Below are 20,387 nucleotides of genomic sequence, written 5' to 3'. Positions count from 1 at the left end.
GTAACATTAGTTTAGCATGTATTATAATATTTTAATCCATAAATACCTTAATTAACCAATAATCTTAGATAAAAAAAATCATCTTATATATTTATCGGCACTTGAATTTTAATCTATGTAAATGGGGTTTAAAGGTTGATACATGTCGTATTAGAAAATTTTATAAAAATTAATAAATTAATTAATTATTGAATAGATATATCAACTTTATTAAAATTCTGTATGTGTATAAATAAGAAAATTGATATAAAATAAATGCCATAAAATTATGAAGGTCTTTTATTTTTTCACGTTTTCACATAAAATTTGTTCAAATTAGACAAATAAAATACTATACTAGTATGATCTCTTTTCCTCAAATAAAATTTGGTTGCACAACAATCTTTTGTTTTATTCTTAAGAAAGAAGAAACTTAATTTTTTTCTACACTTCTAGCAACCGAAAAAACAGTTATAGACAGATAATAAATTAATAAAAATACTATATCTGCCACCATTTGATTCAGTTGCCTTAGTATGGAAGTATGGGAATACTTTGTTCATTTCTAAAGAAATTGCAAGGATCAACCTTAGTCTTAATATGCACCAATGTGTTGAAATTTCCCTTGAGATACTTGATTCCGTAAACTCTTCCTTCCATGTAGCTTTGTCTTCTATTGTGGTTGACACCCAAATCAATGTCTCTGTAATTGAGAAATGCCTCCCTTGGGTTTCTGGACGCGAAACGAGTCATGCATCCATGGAGCTTCCTCGTCAAACTTATGTAATGATCCGCTGCTTCAGTGCCAGGTTCATTCCAATTCGTTACGTATTGAATCTTCCATAGGTTTCCAGCTCTGTGGGGGAAAGGTGTTGCTGCCGATCGAATTTCAGCCATCCTCCCACCGTAAGGATTGAATATCAGTTGTGGCACCTGTAGTTCAATTATTCTCTTCCAAAGCCACTCTAAATCAGCCTGTGGAATTGGTTTCTTCACGTAATCTGATTTCCTCTTCAGGAAAACCAATGATGAAGAAGTTCGATCCAACAAAATTTCTGTTTCTTCTCGATGGAAATGTTGGTCCAGAATAGGACAGATTGAACCCAGCTTGTTTCAATGCAATCGGATTGAGCTAAACCCAGTGCAGGAAATCTCTCATTCATGATAGAAAGAAGTCTCTCAGTCTCCGAGGAACAAGGAAATGAATGCAGCCCTTACGGTCTTTTCTCCAGTGTTTCGACTGCTGTTTACAACATCCAGGACAAGTCTGACAAAGAGGTCTTCAGGCAGCTTATCCTCAACATGTTGCCACAGGTCTACAATATCCGTTGCATCTTCTCCCAAAGTTTTCTCAACCCGAAAGACACAGACCTTTTCGGGAACACGAACCAACTTAATTTTGTATCCAAGAACAACACCAAAGCTTGCTGCCCCACCTCCTCTAATGGCCCAGAAGATATCTTGACGCATGGATTTTCTATCATGAAGTCTGCCATTAACATCAATGAAATATGCATCGACGATGTTATCGACAGAAAGACCATATTTTCTCATCATATTACCATAGCCACCTCCACCAAGGTGATCACCGACGCCAACTGTGGGACAAACACCAGCTGGGAAATCATGTGTTTTGCTCTTCTGGGAGACTCTGTAGTAAACTTAACCAAGAGTTGCTCCTGTCTGAACCCAGGCAGTCTCGCTTGCTACATCTACATCAATGGATCGAAGATTGAACATGTCAAGGACAAAGAAAGGAACAGTAGCAACATATGATAAGCCTTCATAGTCGTGGCCACCACTTCGAATCTTCATTTGAATGTTATCCTTTTTGGCACAAACAGTGACAGCTTGGATATGGGACTCATGCATAGCAGTGAGAATAAGGAATGGTTTCGGGGTGAAGGTCTCACTGAATCGAAGATTTCGAATGTAAGATTGTAGAACGGAGGAATAGGAGGGATTTTGAGGAGTGAAGATTGCTGCGGAGATTGGGTGAGATGGATGAGAATTGTGTAGTAGACATTGAAGAAAGCTTTTCTGGGCAGAATCTGAAGTTCACTGTAATGAAATGGAAAGAAGGAGAACAGAAAGCAGTGAAACAACAGCAGCAGGCCTTAAACTTCCCATGATTTTTTGAATGATGTCCAAAGTGAGAAGATGTAGAAGGAATTTATAGGAAAATTGCTGGTTCAAGCTGGAATGCGTTGTACCAAAAAAGAAAGGTTCGAATATGTAGCAGCTATGTCATGCACACGTTCATCTCAGTCACTTCTGCACTCTCCCAAGGGTTAGAAGCTCAATTAGATCTTGTAAATGAGAATTCAATTTCAACTTTTGTAAGAAGAATATCATATATCTTCTAGTGAGTGAAATATTCAAGAATTAATTAAAACAAAAAAAATTACTTGAAAATGCTTAAAAAATTCAGACTCATAAAAACCATGGACTGTGTTCTTTCCCCCCTAAAATTAACAAAACGTTAATGAATATTTTCAATCAATTAATTGAGTTATCTATTTAATGAAAGTAACTCACCTAGCTATTTTATCTTTTTCTACAACTCGAATTCAATCATTAAAAACCTTCATGTAAAGTATATGTTCCTATTAAAGTGACGTCAAAGAAATTTTATATCAGTTACATTTCATATCGAATAGTTATAGAATACAATGAAATCTTATTTGTTTGTATCTTTTACTAACGAAATCAAATCATTAAAAACTTCTTATTGAGAGGCGAAAGGCGAAGTTATTAATCTTATACAAGATGTTTTGCAAGCAAATAATGTATAAGGGATTTGATTTCTTAAAGAATTAAAGAGGATTGTTATTAGAGTTCTTTTTTCAAATAGGCCTTATGCATATGGTGTTTTTGACAATAAGTCTCTTTATAATTTAAACTGTTTTTAACCAAGAAAATTAAAATTTGGATAAAATTACCCTTAATAAAACTGACTCATTTATTTGGCTCAGTGTCTCAACCTGAAACCTACTAACGGGTCAAGTATATTTAGGTCTGTGTCTCAAACCAACTCATATTCTTTGAGTTTTCTTCGCTATATTATTCATCTCTGGAGTATTCTTTACTAGAAATAAAAACGTTTAAGCATTTTAAGCATTTTAGAGTAATTTTTTATACACGAAAATTTTTTTTGAGCATTTTAAGTATTTTTAAGTATTTTGAAGTGATTTTTTATATATGAAGAAAAACTTTTGAACATTTTGAACATTCTTTGTTAAGTAGGCATATTCGTTAATTATGTTGTTCAATGGAATGTGGTGTATCGTCTGAAGTTGTTGATCTTATTAAATGGAATTCAATAGTTTTTGTGATTTTAGGTATTACGTAACTAGTTTTTAGGCATTGCGTAATTGACTTTGGATATTGCGTGACTAACTTTGGGCATTGCTTGACTAGTTTTTATGTATTGTGTGATTGGTTGATATGGTATTGCGTGACTAGTTGATAGACATTGCGTGACTTGTTAGTAAGGGATTGCATGACTTGTTAGTAAGATATTGTGTGACTTAGGCATTACTTAAAAATCAGTCACTCAATGTCTAAAAACCAGTCACGTAATGCCTAAAACCAATCATGTAATGCCTAAAAGCTAGTCACACAGTGATTAAGTCACGCAATATCTAAAAACCAGTCTTACAATAGTTAAAAACTAGTATAATCAATTTCAACTCCTCAACTTTGGGATTCTATGAATAAACCAATAAACTCAAGAACCTAAAATATATAATTTTTTTTTTGCTAAGCCATGAAATTGTGCATTTCATAAAAGATAGGTTACAAAACTCCATAACCCTCCAAAGCAAGACAAAATATATCCCTATCGATAGGGCCTTGCTCGCTTCCCTTATACAAAAATAAAATATACCCCTTTTACAAAATATTTCCTAAACAATTTTAACTCAAAATACCATAAAAAAAATCAAAATTCCCAACAAGCATGCTTAACAATCATCCCAATCCCAAACACAACAAAACCGTGAACCACCATAAAACTCATCAAACATGCTTTAGCTGTTCCTTTTCCCTGAGCAAAGTCGTTGCCTGCAAAGAGTAAAATCATTGTTCATCACCCTTCAGAACCCCAAGATCCACTATCTAAAAAAATAAAACAAAATAAGAAACAGTTTGATGTCATCTTTGCGCTTTGGATGGCGTGATAGATAGTATTTGACTAGAGAGAGAAATCAAGATTTAATTTTGAAATTTTATCGGGATGGCTTGATAGAGAAAACTGAAACCATTTTAATTTGTCTGAAATTGTTTAAACGATATTATTATCAAGTCATGCCAAAAATTGACCAAAAATAGTTAAAATTATAAAAAATAATATTTTTAATTGAGCTTATGAAGAAGGTTATTTTTTACAATTTCCTCTTGTTATTTGATTTGTAAAATGTTTCTAAAAGTTCTTTATCTGTAAAGATTTTTTCTGAGAGACATATCTCTTGAAAAATGACCGATGGTGACAGTAGCGGTGGCGAGTAACAGGCAAGTGATTTTAAGATTGGACGGCCGATCTACTTCCTTTGTTTTCATTTGTATGCCAATAATGCCTTTCTCCAAGACCCTTTCTGACCGTCTTCCCGTTCTTGCCCGTACCTTTGGTGAAACTCCAAGAACCATCCTGGGACTCTTCCAATTAGGCCTAAGGTGGAGCCTGCGGTTGGAGCAGCGTTGCTAACTTGGAATGATCTCATGAAAGAATGTCTTCAGGAACCCGATGTCGTACCGTAGATTTCTTTGTTGATTTCAGAATTCCGATAGCTACTTGTGCAACAGCTGTTGCATGTCAAGGTGTAAATAATATGAACAGAAATTATGAAGGAGCAGTGGCACTCCTGCACTGATCTATCTTATTAGGCATTTCCTTTTGGGAATGATGTTTCTAGAGGTGGTCTTTTATTACCAAAACAAGTGCAATATAACCAAAAATGGGAATCTCAATTGGATGTAATGCAACTGCTTATTAAAAAAAAACAAAAAGACAATATAAACTATTCATAGAAGACTTGAATTTCATAGTTTTGCACAGTTAATCGCTTAACTTATGAAGTTGGGTCGATTAATTCACTTCAGAAGCAAAATTCAAATTTGAGTTTCAAATTTAATCGATTAACATGAAACTTTAATTCGACTAAATCATTCCTGGAGTTTTTCAACTTTGTTGCCGTTTCACCTTAGTCCATTAATATTAAATATCAGTTCACTAAACTTCAGCATATTGCTTTTTAATTAACTTATCAAATTAATGGATTAATCTTACTTTTATTTCATCTTATTTGAGAACTTCCAACAATTCATTATCATTTTCAAAATAAAACAGAACTTGATAATTTCAAAAATTTTATGTCTATATGAAGGTATCTTTTCAATGGAAAACCTCTCGTATAGGTTAGCTCCATCATAAATAAACAAGTAACTTCTCTTTTTCTTTTTTGCCTTTAGAAAAAGGGTAATTTACTTTTCTTTATTTTCTTTAATACAATAAAAGATATTATGAGTCATCATTGTGACAAAAGCATAACATTGGATGTTGGTAAAGGCGGAAGAATTGAGCAGCTTCAAAGCAATTAAAATCTCAAGAGTAGAGTGGTTTGTATCATATTTGCAATTTACGGACGATACTGTCCTATTTTTAAGGTGAATTTTAAGGGACTGTGAAATATCAAAAGAGTTCTCATAGCTTTCAAATGAGATTAAAGATAAATCATGAGAAGACATGTCTCTGTCCCTTAGGGGTGCCGTGGGAGCAAGGAGAATTGATTGCAAGTGTATTTGATTGCAAGGTGGGTTCTCTTCCTTTTTAGCTATTTGGGGGTCACAGTATGAACCAAAAAATTTCGACATAGGTTGGTGGGTTGGCAAAGGAAACTTCTTCCTTTGGAGGTAGGGTTACTTTGATTAGTTCAGCTCTTTCATCTCTTCCTCTGTATTTCATATCAATCTTTAAAGCACCAAAGGAGTGATTCATAATGTCTTTGTTCATAAAACTGTTAGATAGTTTGTTAATATTGGACTTATTAATGAAAAGTTGTAACTAAAGAGTTATAAATAATTACCTTATTAAAATATAACTTTTAATTGAAAGGTTATTAGATATAATTTTTAATAGTTATATCATGAAAGATTATTAGATACAACTATTGAATAGTTATTTTATGAAAGAAAACAACTGTTTGAAGAGTTGCATTATGAAAAAAAAAAAACAAGTCTTTTCATTGAAAGACGTATATGTTGGTTTATTATATAAATAATATTCTTACACTGTAATTTTCACAATTCTGATAAGTGTGTTAAGGATTTTGTTGTATTCTAGAGGTTGAGAAAATACTTTAAGGAAAGTATTAATTCACAATCTCAAAGTCACTCTTCTTTCTTCTCAAAATGCCTTCCTTCTTCTCAAATATTTCTAACAATCTTAAGGTATTATCTCCAAACTTTTTATAATTATTTTGTGATGGAGACTGGGTTGGATTCAAGTGTGAAGGTTCACTTCTAAAATCAAGAAGTAATCACACTCGATAAGTTTGATGGAATGAATTTTACTAGATGGAGGGACATGATGGTATTCCTATTAACCACATTGAAAATTTATTGTGTTTTTGAGACGGATCAACCATCAAATCCAAAAGAGATCACGTTAGCAAAAGCAACATCTTTTGAAAACATTGTTGCAACAACTATTGCTGCAACCATTACTAATAGCATGTTTGGTTGGGGGAATGGCTAAGCCATTCCCCCTTTATTCCCAAGGGATTTTGGTTCCTTTGTTTGGTTGAGAAATGATCCAAAGAATAGCCATTTCATAAGAATGGTTATTCTCCAAAATCTTTCAAAACCAAGGAATAGCTAATAACATCCTCTCCCATGGTATTAGCTATTCCATGGTTAAGGAATAAATTCACAAATTGATAAAGACAAAAATACCTTTACAAGTTTAAAAAATTACAACTTCATTTGTATAAAATATTATTTTTCTCTCTCTCCTCTTTCTCTCACTTGATTCCAACTATTAATAAAATATTAATATTAAATTATAAATAAAATATTAATATTTATATTATCAATTATTAATAAAATAAATGATAAATTATTCCTATTTAAAAACAAAATAAATTAAAAATAAATAAACATAATATCATTTAAATTATATAAACAATATTAATAATTAAATAATCAATTATTAATATTTTAAATAAATTACCAATTATTAATATTTAAAAAATAAAGTAAAATAAATAAAAAATTAATCATAATAATATTTAAATTAAATAAAATATTAATATTTAAATTATCTATTATTAATATTTTAAATAAATAATCAATTATTAATTTTCAAAAATAAAGTAAAATAAAATAATTGATCATAATAATATTTAAATTAAATAAAATATTAATATTTTAAAATATAAATAATTAAATTATAAATAAATATTAATATTGAAATTATCAATTATTAATATTTCAAATAAATTATCAATTATTAATATTTTAAAAATAAAATAAAATAAAAATTAATCATAATAAAATTTAAATTAAATAAAATATTCATATTTAAAATATTAATTATTAATATTTTAATTAAATTCTAGATTATTAATATTTAAAAAATCTAATAAAAATAAAATGTCATATAAATAATAAAGGGTGTTTTTATCTTTTTATTTTCTATTCCTTTCTTTATCGAAAATTATTGTTACCAACCAAACACTACAATAAGTCATAATAATTATTTATGTCATATTCCTTTTGTCATACCAAACTAAGTAATAACTATTCTATTTTATTCCCACCTCATTCTATTCCCACATAATAGTTATTCTATTCTATTCTATTCTTGTCTATTCCGCCAACCAAACGTACCATAATGTTAACGTGGAGAAACAAAAATGTGATGAGTTTATATGTCGTGGATACATTCTCAATTCTCTCACTGATCAATTGTATGATCTCTTCAAACGTAAGACTTCAGCAAAGGAAATCTAGACTGTACTTGAGGAAACATACAAAAAGGAAAAAAAGAGTACGGATAAATTTCTTGCATTTAGATACTTCAAGTTTACCATGATAGATGCCAAACCAATTATGGATCAAGTACATGAGTTATGAATTCTGGCCTCTAAATTAAGCAAACTAGAAATAAAAAATCATTACTCACTTCAAGTGGGAGCAATTTTGTCCAAACTTCCACCTTCTTGGAATGGATATAGGAAAAAAATTTTGCATTCTCCAGAAAGTTTTACTATTGAAGAGTTTCAAACTCGTTTACATATTGCGATAGACAATTGTGCTAAAGATGCACTCATTCTTGGGTCAAATACAAATCTTGTTAGTGAAAAAAAAAAAAGGTTCTAGAAAATTGAAAAGAACTAGAGTGCAAAAAATTTGACTTCAAGAAATCCAAGAAATATGAGAGTGATAAAATGTGTTATCATTGTGGAAAGAAATGGCATTTTATCAAGGAGTGCCAGTTCAAAAATTTTGAAAATGTTGAAAACAAAATTGCTACTTCTAGTTTTAGAAACAAGGTAAACCTTGTTGAACGTGATGTTAAAGAGCTTGTTGCGATGGTGACTAAAATGCAATTGGAATGGTTACCGAAGTAAATATGGCTACTGTAACAAAACATTCAGAATGGTGGTTAGATTCCAGTGCTACTATTCATGTTTGCAATGATAAAAAGTAGTTCAAGAGTTATGACAAACTTAAGAGACTAGAAGAAATTATAATGGGGAACCATAATCCTACTAAAGTGCTTGGCAAAAGAACGGTTGAGTTAAAATTTACCTCAGGGTAGAAATTAACTTTACTTAATATATTCCATGTTCTTGAAATTAGAAAAAATATTGTATTTACGCATTTATTGTGTAAGAATGATTTTAAGATTATACTAGAATCCGATAAGGTTGTAGCATCGAAAAATGCTATATTTGTTGGAAAAGGATATTCCTGTAACAGAATGTTCGAACTCAGTATCAATGAAATGAATAATTCTTGTGCTTATACGGTTGAGCATTCTTTTGATTTATGGCATGCTAGACTAAGTCATTTAAATTTTCAATCTTTAAAATTTATGTCAAAACATGGTTATATTTCATGTCAAAAAGGTAGTGTTGAAAAATGTGAAATTTGTATTGAGGCAAAAATGACTAAGAAACCTTTTCCAAAAGTTGAAAGAAAATTAGAATTATTAAAACTTATACACTTTGATATTTGTGAACTAAATGGTTTACTAACAAGAGGAGAGAAATGGTATTTTATAACATTTATTGATGATTATTCTCGCTTCATTCATGTTTATTTAATGAAACTAAATGATGAAGCTTTTGACAAATTCAAAGAATTTAAAACTGTTGTTGAAAATCAAAAGAAAAGAAGATTAAATTTCTTAGAAGTGATAGAGTAGGAAAATATTTTCTAGACTTGTTTTCTCTATTTTGTAAAAAGAATGAAATAATTCATCAAAGAACACCTCCCTATGCATCTCAACATAATGGATCAGCTGAAAGAAAAAATAAAACATTAGTAAATATGATAAATAGTATGTTGTTAAAAGCAAAGGCTTCTTTTAATCTTTGGGGAGAAGCACTTTGGACAGCATGTCATATAAGTAATAGAGTTCTTTTAAAAAAATTACTTATGATGCCATATGAATTATGGAATAATGATATAAAACCAAAATTGAATTATTTGAAAGTGTGGTAGTGTATAACTTATTATAAAATCATAGATCCTCATAAGACAAAATTAAGATCTAGAGGCATTAAAAGTATTTTTATTGGTTATGCATAAAATTCAAAGCATATAAATTACTTGACTTAAATTCTAATGACATAGTTGAATGTATACATGTTGATTTTTTTGAAAACAAATTTGTTAATTTTGAAAAAGAAAAGCACATTGAATTGGCTCCAATAGTTGGTGAAAAAAGAAATGAAATTAATAAACCTCTTGAATCAAGAAGGAGTCAAAGATTAAGAAAAGAGAAATATTTAGATTTTGATTATGTTACTCTAGATTCAATTATTTTTGTAGTTGAAGGAAATAGAACCAATATACTAAATAAAACATCGATTCTACTAAATGTAGATGAAGAATCCAAAACTTTTAGTGAAGCAATGTCTTCAAGAGATGCAACCTTTTGAAAAAAAGTTGTGAATGATGAAATGGACTCAATAATATCTAATAATACATGGGTCTTAGTTGATTTACCTTCAGGTTCTAAACCAATTGGATGTAAATAGGTGTTTAGAATGAAATATAATACAGATGGTTTTGTACAAATCTTTAAAGGAAGATTAGTTGCTAAAGGTTTTAAACAAAAGGAAGGCATAGACAATTTTGATACATATGCTCCAGTAACTAGAATAGCATCCATTAGAACACGTATAGCATTAGCTTCAATCTATAAGTTGCATATACATCAAATCGATGTTAAAACAGCTTTTTTAAATGGTGATTGAAAGGAGTAAGTATATACGGAACAATCAGAAGGTTTTATACTTGAAAATGAGAAAAAAGTTTGTGAATTGGTTAAATCACTTTATGGGCTAAAGCAAACTCCTAAATAATAGTATGAAAATTTTGATTCATTCATATTATCATATGATTTTAAACATAATGGGGCTGACAAATGCATTTACTCAAAATTTACCAAAGATTATGGAGTAAAAATATGCTAATATTTAGCAATAACATGATCGGCATAATGAAACAAAGAAATATTTAACCTTTGTATTTAAAATGAAGGATTTGAATGAGGTTGATACCATTTTGGGTATGAAAGTTCATAAACATAATAATGGTTATGCTATTAATCCAAGTCAATATATTGAGAAATTGATCAATAAATTTAAACATCTCAATATAAAAGAATTTAGTACTCCATATGACTCAATTATGAAAATGCATGAGAATGGTGACCAAATAATTACACAACTTGAATATGCTAGTGCTACTAGAAACATTATGTATGCTATGCATTGCATTAGGCTAGATATTGCATTTGTAGTTTGCAAATTATCAAGATGTACAAGTAGGCCTAGTAAAATTCATTAGAAAGCCATTGGGAGAGTTCTTGGATATCTTAAAAGAACTAAAAATTTTGGCTTATATTATTCAAACTATCCAAGAGCATTAGAATGACACTCTCATGAAAGTTGGATTACTAGTACAAATGATAATAAGTCCACCTCAAGTTGGATTTTTACACTAGGAGGTGGTGCCATTAGTTGGGCATCTAAAAAACAAGCTTGCATCTCATATATAATAATGGAGTTTAAGTTTATAGCTTTAGTTGCAGTAGGAAAGGAAGTATAATGGTTGAAAATTTTGTTATTAGATATAAAATTGTGGCCACAACCGATGCCATACATTTCCTTATATTGTGATAGTGCTGCTACAATATCTAGAGCATATAGTGATGTCTATAATGAAAAATCTAGACATGTTAGTTTAAGACATTATTGCATTAAAGAATTAATCTCTAATGGGGTAATTACCATAACATATGTTAAATTTGTAAGTAATTTGATCGATCCTCTGATAGAAGATTTACCAAGGGATTTGCTAAGTAGTACTACAAAAGGAATGGGTTTAAAATCCCTATTAGACACCAAAAGCGGGAACCCAACTTTTAATTAGTAACCTCTAATTACAAAGTTCAATGTGGAAAAAAAAATTATTGTTAAGTATCTGTGATGCACTATTAGAACTTTTTTCTCAAAATCTTGTTTGAAAATAATGCAGTCCATTGCATATAGAGGGTGAGTTTATACTTTTTATGGAGTTTGAATATTATATTATGGAAAGAAAAATGTCTAGAGCAATTGGGACATTAATGAAAACTCCACCTACATAAACATAAGGAGTGATGCTGTTTCAACAAGAAAATTTTGGGAGATTCTCTTGTAAATGTTTATTATGAACAGGATAAGCACATGACCATTATGGTGCTATAAGTGGACGACCATTTACAGAAATAGAAATGAATATTATGTGTGATGTATCTTCAATTCTAACACTAAGAGTCGAGGTGCAATCTACAGACACCATTTACTTTGTTAGGGTTCTGAGATGCATTTACTAATTGATGGTTCAAATCAAAAAATACCTTCTTATATGCGTAATATTCATTTTGTGAAAAGTAAAAATAAATAAATATATATATATATATATATATCTTATAGAAAAAATCAACATTTCAAACTAGTGGGGAATTGTTAGATAGTTTGTTAATGTTGGATTTATTAATAAAAAGTTGTGATCAAAGAGTTATAATGATTACCTTATTAAAATATAACTTTTAATTAAAAGGTTAGTAGATATAACTTTTAATAGTTATATTATGAAAAGAAACAACTATTTGAAGAGTTGTATTATGAAAAGAAACAAGTCTTTTCATTGAAAGACATATACGTTAGCTTATTATATAAACAACATTCTTACACTGCTATTTTCACAATTCTGATAAGTGTGTTAAGAACTTTATTGTATCTTGGAAGTTAAGAACATACCTTAATGAAAATGTTAATTCACGCCCTCAAAGTCAATCTTCTTTCTTTCCAAAATTTCTTCCTCCTCCTCAAATATTTCTAACAAAAACGACTAGCTGCGTTATGTGGGTCTACGGGATATGGTAGTTCATTGTGTGTGGCGACTATTTGGGGAGAGCAAAACAAGATGATTTTTGAGAAGAAAAAGTGGGAACCGAAGGCGATTGCACAATTAGTGAAGCTAAGGGCACTATGCTAGCTAAAGGCTATAGACGGAGAGGAGAATTTTTTGGTGAGAAATTATGGTGGGCGAAACCAATGTTGATCACTTGCTAGGAAACCAATCGTCGGGGCTGAAAACATAAAGGAAGTGGTGTGGATGCCATCAAGAAATTTTTTGGGTCCATCGGATGTTGGAGTGCTTAAAAATTCCTCTAGAAATATTTTTGTAATTTTTTCTAGGCCTAATGGTGTGGCAGATTCAAATCTAGCTGAATTGGAGATATTCGTGGCATTAGTATAAGGTATTATGGATGAAGGTAGTTTTTTATGGTTAATCTGTGCTGATTTTTTTTTTCTAAGCCAATCAAAGATTTCATTAGAATTAAGTAGTAGGTACAAAAGAAGGCTTGTAAGCCATAGGTACAGCAACTGCAAGCAACAGATGAAAAGTACTCTCTGTTGCAAAGAACATAAACAAAAGAAAAAGCTAAAGACAGCCCCTGCCTACAAAATGAACTTAAAAAAAAACAGTGCAGCAAAGAGCAGCCAAACAGAGAGAAGATAGCTCATGATAGTAATAAAACAATGATGAATAAAACAAAGTGTGGTAGTCCATAATAGAGAGAAAGAACTGCAGGAGAGGTTTAAGTCAAATGAACCATTTAAGTCAACTCACCACCAAGTAGAAAATGATGTGTTATTATTGACACCATACTTTGCCAAGGAATCAGCAAAACCGTTGCCTTCTCTAAAGATATGCTTAAAAGAAACCATACCTAACGTAGCACAAAGAGAGTCCAACTCGTTAAAAGTACTCCTTTTATCCCACGATCGTTGTTCAACTGAGTTAATCTATGAGAGAGCTACATGCGAATCAGATTCAATGATTAAAGGAGATGCTGTGTAAGGAGTTGCAGCAAAGGGTAGTAGAGCCTTTAGGATGGCCATTAGCTTTGCAAAGTTGGAGTCCTGTAAGCCGAGAGGGCAGAAGAATAAGCCAACTACATAACCTTCCGAATCTCGAAGAACGCCACCACAACCAGCAGGTCCCGACTTACCTTTGGCCAAGTCATCGACATTAAATTTGAATTCACCAGTGGGGGGTGGAGACCATGAAGTGCCCACACGGTGGCGAGGTGGCATTCACTTCCTCAAAGAGAGACGTGGTTTGGTCCACCATCCCAAATCATCAATGGCATGGACACCTTCACAAGCTCGTATCCAAAACATTGAGCGCTATTTGATGAGGAAGAAAATTTGGAGGCCATTTTTGGAGATGCTGTGCTGATTTTACACGGGGCCAGTGTTTCTTGTTAGCAGAAATGCTGTTGAATGGGGAGAAAGTATATATAAAATAAGATTACTATTTGATACACTGACAGTATATAGTTTTTATATACTATCAAGTCACCAAATCTTGACACTTCATTAATGAGGTAAAAAGAATAAAATTCACTTTTTATTTCTTTCAAAATAATAAAGTCTCAAAACGATATTAAGTTTCAATATCAACCTTTTATTTCTTTCAAAATAATAAGGTACTATTACCTAAAAACCTCATTAATGAAATGTCAAGATTTGATGACCTAATAGTGTATAGAAGACATCAAATATTATTCCTATAAAATATATGGTAGGAGTTTTGCCTATTTCAAAGTTATGCATTGTCTAACCCTTTCTGTTTATAATAAAGATGAAAATTATATCTGTGACAACATCACATGCATATCAATTTCTATTTTTTTTATTGCTTTTATGGATCATGCCATTAAGACTAAGGACGTGAAGCGTCTGCAATTTTTTTATTATTATTCATAAATAATTAAATTAGAAATTATTATTCTTACTTTCATTTTCTTATAAGTTATAACAACATTGTTTTTTTTTTTTACTTTTTGCTTTAAAGAAAAAAAATTAAATACTGATCATGACGTAAAATAGCTTTAAGTGGTAAGGTGCTGAGCAAAAAAAAAAAAAAAGTGGTTGAAACTTTTGGTTTTTTTGGCTTCATTGAATTTGAAGCATATTCCATCCATATGTAACATTAGTTTAGCATATATTATAATATACGATTATAAAAAAAATCATCTTATACATTTATGGGCACTTGAATTTTAATCTCCGTAAGTGGTGCTTAAAGGCTGATTCATGTCTTATTAGACATGTTTATAAAAATTAATATTTAATTAGTTATTAAATAAATATAATATTAATTATCTAATCAATTAATTCGTAAAATTTAAAAGCTTCACCTGTGTATAAAATAATATTTTTATGATCTACAGTAAGTACCATAAAATTATAAAGATCTTTTTTTCACGTTTTCACATAAAATTTGTTCTAATTACACAAATAAAATATTATATTAGTATCATCATTTTTTTCCAAATAAAATTTGGTTGCACAACAATCTTTGTTTTATTCTTAAGAAAGTCGAAACTTATTTTTTCCTACACTTCTAGCAACCGAAAAAACAGTTATAGACAGATAATAAACTAATGAATACACTATATCTGCTACCATTTGATTCAGTTGCCTTGGTATGGAAGTGTGGGAATACTTTGTTCATTTCTAAAGAAATTGCCAGGATCAACCCTAGTCTTAATTTGCACCAATCTGTTGAAATTTCCCTTGAAATATTTGATTCCGTAAACTCTTCCTTCCATGTAGCTTTGTCTTCCATTGTGGTTGACACCCAAATCAATGTCTCTGTAATTGAGAAATGCCTCCCTAGGGTTCTTGGACACGAAACGAGTCATGTATCCATGGAGCTTCCTCGTCAAACCTATGTAATGATCTGCTGCTTCAGTGCCAGCTTCATTCCAATTCGTTACGTATTGAATCTTCCATAGGTTTCCAGCTCTGTGGGGGAAAGGAGTTGCTGTCGATGGAATTTCAGCCATCCTCCCACCGTAAGGATTGAATAACAGTTGTGGCACCTGTAGTTCAATCATTCTCTTCCAAAGCCACTCCAAACCAGCCTTTGGAATTGGTTTCTTCACATAATCTGATTTCCTCTTCAGGAAAACCAATGACGAAGGAGTTCGATCCAACAAAATATCTGTTTCTGTCTCGATGGGAATGTTGGTCCAGAATAGGACAGATTGAACCCAGCTTGTTTCAATGCAATCGGATTGAGTTAAACCCAGTTCAGGAAATCTCTCATTCATGATAGAAAGAAGTCTCTCAGAGTCTCCGAGGAACAAGGAAATGAATGCAGCCCTTACGGTCTTTTCACCAGTGTTTCGACTGCTGTTTACAACATCCAGGACAAGTCTAACAAAGAGGTCTTCAGGCAGCTTATCCGCAACATGTTGCCACCGGTCTACAATATCCGTTGCATTTTCTTCCAGTGTTTTCTCAACCCGAAAGACAGTGACTGTCTCGGGAACACGAACCAACTTAATTTTGTATGCAAGAACGACACCAAAGCTTGCTGCCCCACCTCCTCTGATGGCCCAGAAGATATCTTCACCCATGGATTTTCTATCATGAAGTCTGCCATTAACATCAATGAAATATGCATCGACGATGTTATCGACAGAAAGACCGTATTTTCTCATCATAGTACCATAGCCACCTCCACCAAAGTGCCCACCGACGCCAACTGTGGGACAAACACCAGCTGGGAAGCCATGTGTTTTGCTCTTCTCGGAGATTCTGTAGTAAACTTCACCAAGAGTTGCTCCTGTCTGAACCCAGGCGGTCTCGTTTGCTACATCTACATCAATGGATCGAAGATTGAACATGTCAAGGACAAAGAAAGGAACAGTAGCAACATATGATAAGCCCTCGTAGTCATGGCCTCCACTTCGAATCTTCATTTGAATGTTATCCTTTCTGGCACAAACAATGGCAGCTTGGATATGGGACTCATGCTTAGCAGTGAGAATAAGGAATGGTTTCGGGGTGAAGGTCTCATTGAATCGAAGATTTCGAATGGAAGATTGCAGAACAGAGGAATAGGAGGGATTTTGAGGAGTGAAGATTGCTGCAGAGATGGGGTAAGATGGATGAGAATTGTCCAGAAGACATTGAAGAAAGGTTTCCTGGGCAGAATCTGAAGTTCCCTGTAATGAAATGGAAAGAAGGAGAACAGAAAGCAGTGAAACAACAGCAGCAGGCCTTAAACTTCCCATGGTTTTTTGAATTATGCCGAAAGCGAGAAGATGTAGAAGGAATTTATAGGAAAATTTCAGGTTCAAGCTGGAATGCGTTGTACCAAAAAGGAAACGTTTGAATACGATGCAAGTCATCTATCATTTTGACCAGGAAGATTTCAACATGTAGGATTACAAACGTAATATAATTGGCCTTTGACATTCTGGATTTATGAATGTCAACTGTGAGTTATCGTTGGTGAAAGCAGCCATTATATTATTATATGTGTATGATAAAGGATGTGGCCGTCATACACGTTTGTTTCCAGATCTTCTACCCACAGGTGATAGGCTCCTGCTATGTCATGCACACGTTCATCTCAGTCACTTCTGCACTCTCCAAGGGACTTAGAAGTTCAGTTAGATTTTGTAAAAGAGAATTCAATTTCAACTTTTGTAACAAGAATATCATATAGAAATATTTAAGAAATAATTAAAACAAAAATGTTAATTGAAATTGCTAAAATAATTTGGACTCATATATATCACGGACTGTGTTTTTTTCCCCCTAAAATTAACAAAAAGTTAATGAAATTTTTTCAATCAATTAATTGAGTTATCTATTTAATGATAAGTAACTCACCCAAACATATTATCTTTACTACAATGATAGTGGCCGAGATAGAATTTCATGTATAGAGGAACCAACAAGAGATAGATTAGTTGTGGGGTCTAGTGACAGTGGGCTTGAGAATAATTCTATTGTAATATATTTTACTTTAATTTCTAAGTTTATTATAATTACTTGTTGACTAATTGCTCTTATCAGATAAAAAATTTATTGTAAAAGTAAAATTATAAAATTAAAAAAAATAAAAATATATTATAAAATTTTAAAACTTTTAGAGAGGACGAGATCTCCTACTAACCCTCTATTTTCTCTGCCACTTACTCGACTTCAATCATTAAAAGGCTTCATGTAAAAAATATGTTCCTCTTAGAGTGATGTTAAAGAAATTTCATATCAATTAAAGCAGGGATATACTAAGAATTTAAATATAATAGAAATCACTTCACTTATTATTAATTGATTTTTAAATTGAAAATGTCTTAAAAAATTGACATAATATTAAAAATGGTGTTACATCACCCATTTTTATTTTCTTCATAATAAATTGGTACATGATAGTTTATTATTTATACAGTTGAAAGAGAGTATTTAAATAATAATAATAATAATAATAATAATAATAATAATAAAGATAAGAGTCTCCAGTATTTCTCCATTCCAGTTTCCTTAACCAGTTTACGGTTGCCCAAACTACATCCCCATCATTAAACAATTTGTCTTTATTAGAAAAGAAGAGCAAAAGAACAGGGATTGACTTTTCAATGTCTGCCAAACTTTTTACATTTAGCTTTTCCGTAAATGATTTGTTTATCTAATTAAATTGTTCATTTTTATTATATTTAAATAAAATTAAAAATTTTTATTTTAAATCAAATAAATATTTCAAACTTAACAAAAATGTAAACGCCGTTACATGATAAAAATGTATAAATCTTTTCACATTCGAGCTAAAATACTAATGCCACGTGGAAGTCTTTTGTCAATTAGACAAAAGACCTGTAACAACGTACTAATTAGGATTTTAATAAAATTCTCAATACCTTTTGATAAACGTAAATAAAATTATAAACGATGTTAAGTTTAATGCCAACTATCTCCTTTTACCTAATACAAATTGAATAAAATAGTGTAGTATATGGATTTTATTATCTTTTATATGTATTGAAGAAATAGAAATGGGGTTGGGGCTAACGGAGGCAAAGCACATGAGCTGAACGTGCAGTGGCGTATGCAGTTGCCTGGTGGCATTCAAATGTTCAAACATAGAGAAAGGAAGAGCCCCATGAAAGGTGCCTAAGTTTGAGCTACTCATCTTCAGATTTTAGACTTGGCCTTAAAGGATAAGCTTTTCAAACTTTCAGTCAATTTTGGATGGCAACTGCCTTTTCAACTATTAATCCACATATATATTAGACACTCGAAGGATCAAATTTGGGGTACATTTATATATTTATTAATAAAAACGTTTGATTTAATTTTCGTAAAAATAAAAAAAGACAATAAAATAGAGACAAAGGGAGTGCTTATCTTCCATTAATAAGCACATAAAGTTTACTACTTCTTATGTTAAGTCAAAATTGGAGCTAACATGGGAGTAATTTATTTTTATAGGGTGGGATAGATGTTGACTGTGTTCTACCTTTTGACCCTCATAAAATGATGAAATCAAAGTGGATTTACGTAAATTACATCATGAACCCATAAAATGCAAGTGGCTTCTTTGGAGAACTCACTATTTTCTTCGAAAAGCAAAAAATAATAATAAAGAACAACAATAAAATGGAAAAATCTTACATATTTACTATTAAATTTCGTTCAAACTATTGACATTCTTTGACTTTTAACTAATTAATCAATTATTTTTTTTCAAACAGTAAAATAATGCATCTAATTATTTAATTATTACATAATTTATTTTTTTTGAATTGAGAGAATAGAGATTCAAACTCTACTCTTTGTACAAAGGGATCATACATCAATCGATTAGTCAAATAGACGGGTGTTATTTAATTATTACATGATTATTGATCAATCATTTCAAAAGTCATAAAATCATTTTCTCAAAAAAAAAAGTCATAATTTTGTTCTACTTTGTCTTGACAAAGTCAAAAGGGTATTTCTTTACGCTTTAGCCCGCCTCTTTAGTTCATTGAACTTCGACGAAAAAAAATACCATACACAATGCAAATTCCATAAGCAAATAATAATTTTTGATACATTAAATTAGATCTATAACTTTTTGATAGAATCAAATTTTGTTATATAAAATAAGAATTTATGAGTTTATAAATTAATTTAATATATAAATAGAGACCATAACGAGTCATTTTTTTTCAATAAAATTATAAAAATTATCAAGACAAATTATTAAAGATAAATTAGATGTACATGTAAGCTAAGTCAGAAAGACAAATATTTTAAAGACGGCGTTCTTTTTTGTGGGATATTTGGATAAGTGAGAGACGACATTTGGGTAACAAAAATAGACTAAATTGCTAACATATAAATCAAATGATTACGCAACTTTGTTGTATATATTAATCATTGTCTTATGTTGCTAGCTAGGCGACTGTCAATGTCATCCCCCTTTGATTAAAATAAGTCACGTTTTTGGTCACGGCACTCATGGTATTCGAAAATAACACTATCATTATATAATAATAATTAGTTATGATAATCGATACAATCTTTTTCATGATTATATAAAATGCAGATTCGTCAAAAAGTGACAAAAACATCATTTTCTTCGGATTTTACTTGATGAAGTGATTAATTTTAATAAAACAAATAATATAGTTAACAATTGTTGAGATGAGAAAAGAGTGATCTTTCTCAATTTCATTGTCTTTGTTAGCTCATCTCAAAATTAACTGCTTGAATATTGGCAACCGAATGAATTACGTACAAACATATGCCTTTGATCTGTTCAATATTTCT

At 31.1% G+C, this 20,387-nt stretch overlaps 1 protein-coding gene and 1 pseudogene across 1 annotated transcript; both read right to left on the bottom strand.

Moving 5' to 3' along the window:
• Positions 1-510: 510 nt before the first annotated feature.
• Positions 511-2,109, bottom strand: LOC108662387 (berberine bridge enzyme-like 8 pseudogene; annotated as a pseudogene).
• A 13,004-nt stretch (positions 2,110-15,113) lies between these two features.
• Positions 15,114-16,873, bottom strand: LOC18595147 (berberine bridge enzyme-like 8). The gene has a single exon (XM_018122561.2). The coding sequence runs from the start codon at positions 16,856-16,858 to the stop codon at positions 15,248-15,250; it is 1,611 nt and encodes a 536-aa protein (XP_017978050.1). The 5' UTR covers positions 16,859-16,873; the 3' UTR covers positions 15,114-15,247.
• Positions 16,874-20,387: the final 3,514 nt, after the last annotated feature.

The sequence above is a fragment of the Theobroma cacao genome, chromosome 6, assembly GCF_053813885.1.
Source record: "Theobroma cacao isolate CCN51 chromosome 6, ASM5381388v1, whole genome shotgun sequence".
Classification (NCBI taxonomy): Eukaryota; Viridiplantae; Streptophyta; class Magnoliopsida; order Malvales; family Malvaceae; genus Theobroma; species Theobroma cacao.
Note: the sequence above shows the minus strand (reverse complement) of the source record. Positions and strands in the feature narration are given on the sequence as shown.

Coding starts and splice junctions, on each gene's coding strand:
- LOC18595147 (XM_018122561.2), bottom strand. CDS start 16,858: ATGGGAAGTTTAAGGCCTGCTGCTGTTGTTTCACTGCTTTCTGTTCTC.